Source organism: Dermacentor silvarum, chromosome 1, assembly GCF_013339745.2.
Source record: "Dermacentor silvarum isolate Dsil-2018 chromosome 1, BIME_Dsil_1.4, whole genome shotgun sequence".
Taxonomy (NCBI): Eukaryota; Metazoa; Arthropoda; class Arachnida; order Ixodida; family Ixodidae; genus Dermacentor; species Dermacentor silvarum.
The window spans coordinates 415,595,990-415,607,897 of NC_051154.1; the positions used below are offsets into that span (position 1 = coordinate 415,595,990).

An 11,908-nucleotide genomic window follows, 5' to 3' on the forward strand; every position below is an offset into this window, starting at 1 on the left:
CCGACGCCATCACATGACTGCTGAGAGAGTATACCCCCCGTATTCATAAACGCTCCTCGACTTGAACTTGACTTGCCACCGCCTTGGGCAGCGCGTTCGAAACGCGTTGAAGGTAAGGCGGAGAGGCCACAGCGTCTTACACCAGCTTCTTACACGGGCCGTAACGCGCTAGCACAAACGCGCTGGAAACGCGGCCTTTCGTTAATGTTGGGTATTTATTGCCATCGGGGTGCGTGTGTCTATGTGCGCTTCGTGGCGTAGTGTTAATCACTAATCTGGCTGTACAATCATGATACACCATTTTCACACCTTCAGTAATCACAGATCCAACATTTACATGCTCCAGCAGTAAAAACAAAACTTCATGTACAACTTTATCGAACGCTTTATGTAAGTCTAACTGAAACATGGCCACGCGGTCATGCATTGCGTCACAACATTCCAGAATACTTCTAGCTATGTGTATGTTTGTAAAAATTGTTCTACCTTTAATACCACACGTTTGATGCGGGCCAACAAGGGACTGAATAACGCTTTGGAGCCGTCTAACTAACACCTTCATATATATTTTGTAATCTGTATTGGTCAAACTAATGGGACGGTAAGACTCAACTGAAAGTAACTTTGCAGGGTCATCAGTTTTGGGGATCAGTACTACATGCGCTGTCCTAAAAGAGAGGGGTGCTTGCTTTTTTTCATAACATTCAGTGATCACTCGATGTAAAGCCATTGCCATTTCGGTCTTAAGAAACTTGTATATGGCTGCAAAGAATTAAGTGATTCAATTCCTGTGCGGTCAAGCGTGAAACAAGGATGTCCTTTGTCTCCTCTTCTTTTTGCGATTTACCTGGAACCCTTTTGTTTAGGTTTACTTGCAACACCGCGTATTCGAGGCTATACATTTTTGAGCAGTGAAATTAGGGTTCTAGCGTATGCGGACGACATAGCTGTGTTTTGTACTGATAAGAAAAGCGTGGAAGAAGTTGTCAAAATAGCTATAGCTTTCTGCACAGCAACAGGTAGCGCGATCAGTTGGCCGAAATGCCTTGGATTTTGGCATGGCATCTGGCAGAGCACACCCGATGTGTACTGCAATATGAATTGGACAACTTCCCCTGGAAAGTACCTTGGAGTTCCACTAAATTATTACCGAAATGCGGAAGAATATTGGTCTGAGGAAAACAAACGTGTTAAAAGTACTACCGATAAATGGGGTGGCCATAACTTTTCAGTATTTGCAAGAGCTTCCATTTGCAATATTTTTTTAATTGCCAAAGTGTTTTACGTGTTGCAAGTGATGACCATGACCAGAAGTTCGGTTCAAAAATTCCACCTAGTATTCGCGACATTTATATGGGGATCGCAGTGGGAGCGCACCAGCCGGTGCAATTTGTTTCATAAGGTGAAAAATGGGGGACTAGGGCTCTCGCATCTGTTCTTCGAGCAGTTGGTGAGCAGATTCTTCTTTGTGCGGGATCAAACTGTTGTATTTTTGAGAACTGTGATCCAAGCACGATTACAGAATTATCTATCTGATTTTGTTGTATCATCGTTTTCTTTGAAAGCAGGACCGCTTAGTTCTTATTTGCGTGAAGTGGTAATGTCTATACGCTTGCTCAAGGCAAGGTTTTCATATGAATACTTGTCTGATGTTACGAAAAAGCGTTTGTATTGTGATATTCTTGATGTATTCTTACCAACACCTGTCTATCGAGCTGTCTACAAGCTAGGTCCTGAACGCGATGTGTTAAAGCGTGTTAAAAAAATGCCGATCAGGCCCTCAGTTTAAACATTCTTTTTTCAAATACATACCGACACTCTCCCTGTCAAGCCATGGTTACAAAGTAAAGGTCTGTTTGTACCTTGGTCAGTAAATTGTTTAATCTGCAGGAAACCGGAAACAATAGAACATATTTTTCTAGACTGCCACGATGCCGTATTCCTGTGGGATGTCTTGCAAAGAACTCTTAAAAAACAATTGCCATTAAGCCCTTTTGGACTCCGGTTTCTTCCATGTGCGGATACAGGGGAAGTGCCGAGTGATATGCTAATGTTGCTTTGTATGCATAGCGTATGGAAGACCAGGATGGATGTTAGGCCTGCCCATATACAAATTCACTCAGCAAGACACTATTTTGTTGAGAGTGTTATCTACACCCGAGACTTGTTCAGAGCCCAATGTGAACCCCCAGAATGGCTACCTGTATTGAATCAATTGGCTTCTGTGAAACATTTTTAAGCCACATACACCGGCCGAGTTGTAGCTGGTGTATTTAGAATATGTACATGTGTATCTGATAATTTTTGTTTGTGTTTGTGAAATGGCAATAAATAAATAAAAAAAAAAGTTGTCGCAGTTTCACCTGAAAGGCGAAGCATCAATTGCGATAGCAAATTTGAAGAGAGCTATACGGAGTAATGATAGCAGCTTTATCAGCTGTATAAACTTGGACATGCAGCAGCACCGGCAACACGCAGAACTGTTGTCGACGCCGCCGGCGTTTTGCCCGCGTTCGCTCAAAATGCGTGCGGCGTTGGTGACTGTTGCCGGAGCCTCTGATATAAATAGGCACTTGGTGCCGCAGCTAAACGTCGCCTCCCTTCCCTGCCCCTCCCCCCCTCCCCCACAGCCTTTCGCGCGTCGGAAGAAGGTACGTTTACTCTACATATATGGTGATTGTAGAGGAGGAAAGAGACGCCTACTTCTGCAGCCCTTAAGGGAGCACAGCGCAGAACGCGCGTTTCTTCTCCGCCGTGCGTTCACTCCCCGTGAAAGCGCGCGTCCCTAGCGCTCTTTCACTCGCACATACAGCGTTCGGCGGCGCGCGGCGACGATTTCATCTCCATTGACGTCATACGGAACCTCACGGCGACGGCGACGGTGACGCCGACGGCAGAAATCTGCTTTTGAGTGTCCATATAATTGCTATATAATGGCAATGTGTCCATATAATGGCGTAGTGGGCTAACGCCGCGCGCTCGGAGGCGAGGGGTCCCTGGTTCGATTCCGCGCTACGGACACAACTTCGGAATTTTTTTTCTCATTTTTCTCAGACTGGTTACACACTACTACTACTACTACGGGGACGGAACGGGTGCCGCTATAAGGAGCTTCGCTCCTAAAAAGTGTGAACGAGAGAATTGCACAGCAACATGAAAGATTCCCGATACAGCTTTCTGTTGCTAAATACGTGATACATAAAAGTGTTTTCCGAGCGTGAAAGAAACCCGCGAATAGACACAAAATTGCCTCGAGCCATTTTGCGTGTATTCGTGGGCTTCTTTCACGCTCGGAAAAATACTTCTACGTAGCGTGTATTGTGTAATAGAAAGCTGTATCGGGAGTCTTTCATGTTGCTCTCCAATTTTCTCATTGAAACTTTTAATATAATTATAATATTTGAGAAGTTGATTAATTAATTAAGACTAATCATGTAATTAGGCCGAATGTAAAAATAATCTCAGTATTTCCAAGGGACGGAAAACAACATTACCTTGGTTCTGTTCAGCTACGTGACATTTACATGTTTTCAAATCTTTGTGCACCCTGTATAATACTGCTGTTTTCTGTGCAGATGTGTGCCTGATTTTCAAATTTGTGCCATCCTGGATATATATACTGAATGTTTTTTACAATGAGCGTGCGGTGTATATTACACGCTTGCCTGTTTTTATTCAACATTTTTGCACTGTGGGAGTGTATGAGAGCGTAAGCTTCTGAGAAGGCCATCCTCTATTAAAATTATCGAACTGCTTCATGCACAATTTTTTTATTATTCTGTCTTTGCAAATTAAAAAATAAAAAAGTCTATGAGATTATTGTGTGCTGAGTATAAGTGTATTTGTGGACAGGCTGTAGCATGCATTGTCAAATACGCTTACTGTAGTGTCATGCGAAGCCTGTGTGACGTCACGCTGATAGCGTGGTGCTCATCGCCTTATAAGCGCTGTAAGCCGGGCGCTCCGCGTTCTTCTGGCTCAGCACTCACGCACTAATAAACCGTTTATATTGTTCGCCACTCATGGCCACTCTGGCTCTGCCTCGTCCCTCGCGGCTACAACAGACTGGCGACGAGATGGGACAAGAATTCCACTAGGCTGCAAGACACCATTAACGACGGTCCCGGAGCGTGCTGCGAGGAGCCTGGCAGGATGGCCACGATGGGAAGGTTCGATCAGTTCATCGAGGACGGTGATGAAGATTTCCAGTCCTACGTGGAGCAGTTCGACCACTTCCTGAAGGCTTCCCAGGTGAGCGACGACCTGAAGGTGCCAGTGTTCATAACGGCAATAGGGAAGAAAGCCTAGAAAACCCTGAAAACATTGCTGGAGCCAGAAAAGCCGGAAAACAAGACGTACGAACAGTTGGTGCAGACCCTGCAAGAGCAGTACGTGCCCAAAGCCTCTGTAATTGCCGAGCGGTTCAAATTTAATCGGCGTTTTCAGCAAGATGGCGAAACAGTGGCAGCTTTCGCGGTAGAGCTGGAGCGGTTGGCGACGTCCTGCGACTTCGGGGCGTTTTTGGACGAGGCTCTTCGCGACAGATTTGTGGCAGGACTTTCTGACAAAGAAACGCAAGCAGAGCTGCTAAAGAACAGCAAGTTGACGTTCATAAATGCCTGCGATATCGCAAGGAGTATCGAGTTTGCCCGCAAGGAAAGTCGAGATATTCAGCCAGGTGCAGCGCAAGGAACCGTCAGCGCTATTCACCGCAAACCAGATGGCGGAAAACGCCCACCGGGCGAAGAAACTTCGGCGATGCCGGCTGATACAAGGGCGACGGAATCACTGCCCTGTTTCCGATGCGGCTCAGAGCATGAAGCATCTATCTGCAAATTTCGAAAGTATCGTTGTCGGTTGTGTAAACGTGTCGGGCACTTAGCGAAGATGTGCAAGAACAGAAGTAGGGACTTTGCAAACACGATAGATGAAGACAGTGACGCGGGTGAACTTGTGCCCCACAATATTTATTGCTGTGAAGGGCGCACCGGGCTTTACGAAATTTGTCGGAAGCTAGAACAGAAAAGTGTCCGTATGCATATTGACACGTATACATGTTTATCTTTCGCCGATGGCCGCTTTCCACCGGCTAACGAATGTTAAACGTTGTCGCTCGGCGCAGGACGTGCCTGTATCGGAAGTTTCTAGAACGTTATCGATGCTTCTTTCCGTCGCCTGTTTTCACCGACGCTTATGTTATCTGATTGTATGAGCAACGCGAATTCTCTAGAACATTCTGGAAGACACGCGCGTACCAGGGATTATTCTGGAACCTTCGATGACTCAGGTATAAAAGCCGACGCGGTTTGCCGTTGATCAGATGTCGACGACCGCCGACTGTGTTCGCCGCTTTCGTTGTGCTTCGAGTGTAGCTTGCTTTTGTGGGCACAGGTTCGCCCAATAAACAACCAGTTTCGTCATACACAGTTTTACTACTGTTTACTTCAGTGTCACTACTATGTGACATCTGGTGGAGGTGCTGGGTAGCATTTGAAGCACTGGTTTCGGGCTTGGATCACGGCTTTGGGGGGGGGGGGGGGGGGGGGGGCGATCGCTGCATGAACGCACTAGCACCTCCACCAGACTTTAACGTGAGTCCGTAGGTTTTGATTGCTTGAAGAACTGTTTCAAGGCGCCGCAGGTGTTCTTCGAAGCTTGAGGCAAACACAACGACGTCGTCCAAATAGACCGAGGCAAGTCTGCCAGTACTGTATCCATGACGCGTTGGAAAGTCGCAGGTGCCGAGCAAAGACCAAACGGCATGACCTTGAACTCGAACAGTCCGTCTGGTGTTATAAACGCAGTCTTCTCCCGGTCCCTCTCGTCGACTTCGATTTGCCAGTAGCTGGTTTTGCGGTCCATCGACGAAAAATACTTTGCGTTGTAGAGTCGATCCAAGGCGTCGTCAATCCGTGGGAGGGGGTATACGTCCTTCTTCGTGATCTTGTTGAGGCGACGATAATCGACGCAGAAACGTAGGGTTCCATCCTTCTTCTTCACAAACCCACGGACTCTTGGACGGCTGGATGATGTCGTCGCGTAGCATTTCGTCGACTTGTTGCCTTATGGCTTCGCGTTCGCGCGCCGAAACTTGGTACGGGCTCTGACGGAGTGGGCGGACATTTTCGTCGGTTATGATGCGGTGCTTGGCGACAGGGGTTTGTCGAACTTTTGACGACGACGAGAAGCAATCCTTGTATTGCAGGAGCAGAGCTTTTAGTTGTTCTTTCTTATGCCTGGGAAGGTTCTGATTGACGTCGAAAGTTGGTTCAGGTATTATAGTCGTCGTTGCGGGTGCACTGGAATCCGTGAAGGCGAAAGCACTGCTTTCAGGTACGGCCTTCACGGCTGAATTAACTCAAGCCATCCTGCGCTACAGCCAGACAAGCCATCGCCGGACCACCGCCTACCACCCGCAGACGAATGGCCTCACCGAGTGCCTAAATAAGACCATCGCCGACATGCTGGCAATGTACGTCGACGTCGAACACAAGACGTGGGATGCCATCCTTCCGTACGTGACCTTCGCATACAACACGGCCATGCAAGAAACGACGCACATGGCGCCGTTCAACCTGGTCTACGGAAGGAACCCGGCAACGACGCTTGACGCCATGCTACCAGACGTCGCTGACGAAGAAAATCTCGGCGTTGCCACTTATTTGCAGCGTGCCGAAGAAGGTCGACAGCTCGCCCGCCTGCGCATCAAGAACCAGCAGAGGACCGACAGCCGACACTACAATCTACGACGACGCTACGTCGAGTACCAGCCCGGCGACCGTGTTTGGGTCTGGACTCCGATACGCCGACGAGGACTTAGCGAGAAACTGTTGCGTCGCTATTTCGGACCATATAAGATAATCCGACGTATTGGCGCACTGGACTATGAGGTCGTGCCAGACGGCATTTCGCAATCACAGCGGCGCCGGGCGCGACCTGAAGTCATCCACGTGGTGCGTCTTAAGCCTTTCGACGCCAGCTGACGAGCATATAGGTACTTTGTTACTTTGTTATTTTCTTTCTTTATTACGCGTCGTTTTGTTTTCGCTTTCGCGCTTGTTTGTAGCATCGGGACGATGCTTTTTAAGGGGAGGGTATTGACACGTATACATGTTTATCTTTCGCCGATGGCCGCTTTCCACCGGCTAACAAATGTTAAACGTTATCGCTCGGCGCAGGACGCGCCTGTATCGGAAGTTTCTAGAACGTTATCGATGCTTCTTTCCGTCGCCTGTATTCACCGACGCTTATGTTATCTGATTGTATGAGCGACGCGAATCCTCTAGAACTTTCTGGAAGAGACGCGCGTACCAGGGATTATTCTGGAACCTTCGATGACTCAGGTATAAAAGCCGACGCGTTTTGCCGTTGATCAGATTTCGACGACCGCCGACTGTGTTCGCCGCTTTCGTTGTGCTTCGAGTGTAGCTTGCTTATGTGGGCACAGGTTCGCCCAATAAACAACCAGTTTCGTCATACAAAGTTTTACTACTGTTTACTTCAGTGTCACTACTACGTGAGAATATTGACACAGGGGCGTCGGTATCAATTGTACCAGAGTCACTGTACAGGAAGTACTGGCCCAGCCTACCCAAAGAGCTATGCATTCTTAAGCTAAAAACTTACGGAGGCACTCCGCTGACGGTAGTTGGGAAGCTCACTGTTTCGGTTGAGCACAATGGTCAGCACAAGCAACTTCCGCTAGTTATCGTGAAAACAAACGAAGGTACCAACACTATGCTGTTGAGACGAGACTGGCTGTCGGCACTTAAGTTAGACTGGGCTAGTGTGCACGGGGTTTGCTTGGACAAAGTGGCGTTGTTGCTTGAAAAATATGCTAAGATTTTTGAGCCTACCTTGGGCCTAATCAAGAACAGTGCCACTAAATTAGTGCTTAAAGAGGGCAGCACGCCCGTTTTTTGTAAAGCGCGGTCGGTACCATTTTCGCTTAAGGAAGCAGTGTCTTCGGAACTGCAGAATCTCGTGAAAACAGGAGTGTTAGTACCAGTTCAGCAGAGTGAATGGGCGACGCCACTAGTAGTTGTGCCTAAACCAAACAACCAGGTCAGGGTGTGTGGGGATTTCAAGGTGACAATAAATCCATGCCACAGAACTGATCATTATGCCCTTCCCGTGATGGAGGATCTATTTGTAAAAATGGCCGGTTGCAAATATTTCACTGTGTTGGATTTATCTACTGCCTACCAGCAGCTGGAATTGCATCCGCAGGCGCAGTCGCTAGTCGTGATAAATACACTTTTGGGGTTATTCAAGTACACGCGCTTACCCTATGGCATTACGAGTGCACCTTCGATTTTTAAGGCAGTCATGGATGATGTATTGAAAGGACTTGATCGAGTAGCATGCTATCTGGACGACGTGCTGATAGCAGGGGCTACATTTGAGGAATGTTTCCATAAAGTGGAAAATGTGCTGTCCCGCTTTCAGCAAAGAGGCATTCAATTGAAGAAAGAAAAATGTAAGTTCTTTCAAACGTCTGTCTTGTATTTGGGCCACGTTCTGGATGAAAAGGGCATACACCCGTCAGATGAAAAAGTAAAAGCTATAACTGAGGCCCCTGCACCAAAGAACGAGGCACAGTTGAGAGCTTAACTTTTATGGAAAGTTTGTTCCCAACCTAGCCGCAAGACTCAGGCCGTTGTATGACGTGTTAAACCAAGAAAAAGGCTTCGAGTGGTCACGTGAGGCAGAGAAAGTGTTTCAGCAAAGTAAAACGTGGCTAACGGGAGAAAAGGTTTTGACATACTACGACCAAACTAAAGAGATAGGTCTTGTGTGTGACGCATCCATGTATGGCGTGGGTGCCATTCGGTTTCATAAAATTGATAGGGAGGAAAAACCTATTGGATATGCGACCAGGGCATCGAGCAAAGCAGAGCAAGGGTATGCTCACATCGAAAAAGAGGCTCTCGCCGTGGTTTTTGGGCTGAAAAAGTTCCACAAGTACCTGTTTGGTCGTAGTTTTGTCATTTATTTGGATCACCAGCCATTAGCTACCCTTCTGGCGCACGGCAAGCCCGTTCCAGTAATGTCCGCGGCACGAATGCAACGATGGGCTTTGCTACTAGCGGCGTACGATTACAGATGGGTGTATCGTAAAGGCAGCAACATGGGAAACGCTGACGCGCTTTCGCGGTTGCCGTTGGCGAATGATCGAGATGTCTCGGATTACGTACACTTTTTCTCGGTTGTCAATGAACTTCCGTTGTCTGCTAACGAGATCAGCCAGAAAACGAGTACGGATGGTGTGCTATCGAAAGTCTTGCTGTACACGAGGAATGGCTGGCCTGCGCATGTAACTGATAGCGAATTGACCCCGTACTTTGTTCGCCGACATGAACTATCATCATCATCAACCTCGGCATGATCAGCAGTGCGTTACGTGGGGAAATCGAGTAATTGTTCCGCACTGTTTGCGCAAACGAGTATTGGCACTTTGTCATGAAGGTCACCCCGGAGTTACGCGTATGAAAATGCTCGCGCGCAGCTATGTCTGGTGGCCTCAGTTAAACCAAGACATTGAAAGTGTTGTTAAAAGCTGCTGTACTTGCCAGTTGACGCAGAACGCTTCACCGAAGGCCCCACTACAAACTTGGGGTTGGCCGAGCCGAAGATGGCAACGAATACACCTGGATTTCGCATTCACAGATAATAAATGGCTGTTTGTGCTGGTGGATGCACACTCAAAGTGGGTTGAAGTGTTCGTCATGAACTCAACAACGACCGAAAAGACGATCGAGAAGCTGCACAGGGTGTTCGCATCGTATGGCCTTCCGGAGGAAGTCGTAACGGACAACGGGCCACAGTTCACTGCGAAGGACTTCACAGAGTTCCTGTGCAAGAACGGAGTGCGGCACACCAGGACACCGCCGTACCACCCTGCGTCCAATAGAAGCGCCGAGAGGTGCGTCCAGACTGTGAAACGGGATCTTATGAGACAGATTCTCGACGAAAAGTCATCGGGCGTCAGCAAGACCCTACAGCACCGCATAGACCTATTTCTGTTCAGGTACCGGAACACGCCAACCACAACCACGGGACAGACACCAGCAGAACTGTTCCTGTCGTGAATGCCCCGCACTCGCCTGACTATGCTACAGCCAGACCTGGAGAGACGTATGGAAGAACGTTTCTGCAAAGTGAAGGGCAAAGCCGACGAAAAAAGAGGGTCGTGGAGAGCTTACAAACAGGGTGAAAGCGTTCTGGTCCAAGGTCTTCGTCCAAGTGAGCCCAAGTGGTTGCTAGGAGTCATCGAAAAAAGGTGCAGTGCCGTTACGTACATTGTGCGTGTAGGACCCGACAACAGATTCGTGCATGTAGACAGTCTACGTTCACGTTATTTCGAGAGTGACGAACAAGGCCCCAGTGAACTTCCCTGTTTCGTGCACAGTTCAATTACAGACCCTATGCCGGAAGCGTCTCCAACGAGGCCCCCCTTTCCTGTGCTGGAGCCTCCAAGCTCCGAGCCAGCCGAAGACTCTGCTCCCTCGGGACAACGGAATGCCAGTCCACGCCAAGACCCCGCACCGGCGTCCCCTCTGCAAGAACCTGCATCCCCTCTATGTGCTCAGACTCTTCGACGCAGTACTCGCGCAAGGAAACCTCCCGACTGGTACAGGCCATAACCATTGTGGGAAGGAGTGTGGTGTCATGCGAAGTCTGTGTGACGTCACGCTGATAGCGCGGTGCTCATCGCCTTATAAGCGCTGTGAGCCGGGCGCTCCGCGTTCTTCTGGCTCAGCACTCACGCACTAATAAACCGTTTATATTGTTACGACGCGCGACAAACGGTGTTTATTGAACAGGCCTCAGGGCGAGCCTCCGACGAGCCAGAAGAGTTCTCTTCTTCGTCTTCTCCGCTAACACTCCTCCTCTTCTACTAATGCGGCTACATTGACTGTAATATTCCTCCCCTCCTAGACGAAGCCCGCCGGGCAAGTCAGCTAAGTTCTCGGTGTGAATGGCTTGAGACGAGCGACATGCACAACCTCAGTCTTGGCGGAGCGCCGTCCAGTTGCGGTGAGACGCGCCAGTCGATAATTCACTTCACTGAGTTGGTCAACAATAACGTACGGGCCAGTATAGTTGGCAAGAAGTTTCTGACACAGGCCACGTTTGCGCACCGGACACCATAGCCAGACTAGATCCCCTGGAGAATAGGTGACATCCCGATGGTGCCTGTCGTACCGTGCTTTTGACCGCTCTTGCGAAGCCAGAGTACGTATGCGGGCCAAGCGTCGAGCTTCTTCAGCGAGACACAGAGTCTCGGCGATGGTGAGATAGTCGTGGGTGGAGAAAGAAAATATGGTGTCCAGTGTGTGACGCGGCGGACGAGCGTAGAGTAGGAAAAACGGGCTGTAGCCAGTAGTCTCGTGCTTTGCTGTGTTAAAAGCGTACGTAATGAATGGCAAAATGTCGTCCCAGTTTTTATGGTCCGATGCGACGTACATGGACAACATGTTCACCAGTGTGCGGTTGGTACGCTCGGTCAGCCCATTTGTTTGCGGGTGATACGGTGTCGAGTGGCGAAAGCTGGAAGCGCATAATCGAAGAAGCTCTTCCACGACATCTGCAGTAAACTGGCGGCCGCGGTCACTGATGATTACTCGAGGAGGGCCGTGACGGAGAATGATCGAATGCAGGAGGAAAAAGGAAACTTGGCTGGCGGTGGCAGATGGCAAAGCAGCCGTCTCGCAGTACCGGGTCAGATGGTCGGCACATACGATGATCCAACGGTTCCCTTTCGATGAGCGGGGAAAGGGACCCATGAGATCAATTCCGACTTGCTCGAAAGGAGAGCTCGGAGGCGTCAGTGGTTGTAGGAGGCCGGCTGGCGTCGTAGTTAGGTGTTTGTGGGCCTGACACTGAGCGCAACTGGCCACATACA

At 49.0% G+C, this 11,908-nt stretch overlaps 1 protein-coding gene and 1 pseudogene across 1 annotated transcript; both read left to right on the forward strand.

Annotated features, from left to right (window-relative positions):
• The first annotated feature begins 3,888 nt into the window (after nucleotides 1-3,888).
• Nucleotides 3,889-8,137, forward strand: LOC125944050 (uncharacterized; annotated as a pseudogene).
• A 1,258-nt stretch (nucleotides 8,138-9,395) lies between these two features.
• LOC125942799 (uncharacterized protein K02A2.6-like) lies at nucleotides 9,396-10,656 on the forward strand. The gene has a single exon (XM_049661044.1). It carries the CDS (start codon nucleotides 9,489-9,491, stop codon nucleotides 10,089-10,091), a length of 603 nt encoding a protein of 200 aa, XP_049517001.1. The 5' UTR covers nucleotides 9,396-9,488; the 3' UTR covers nucleotides 10,092-10,656.
• The last annotated feature ends 1,252 nt before the right edge of the window (nucleotides 10,657-11,908 follow it).

Excerpts from the sequence above, each read along its gene's own strand:
- LOC125942799 (XM_049661044.1), top strand. The coding sequence starts at position 9,489 with ATGAAAATGCTCGCGCGCAGCTATGTCTGGTGGCCTCAGTTAAACCAA.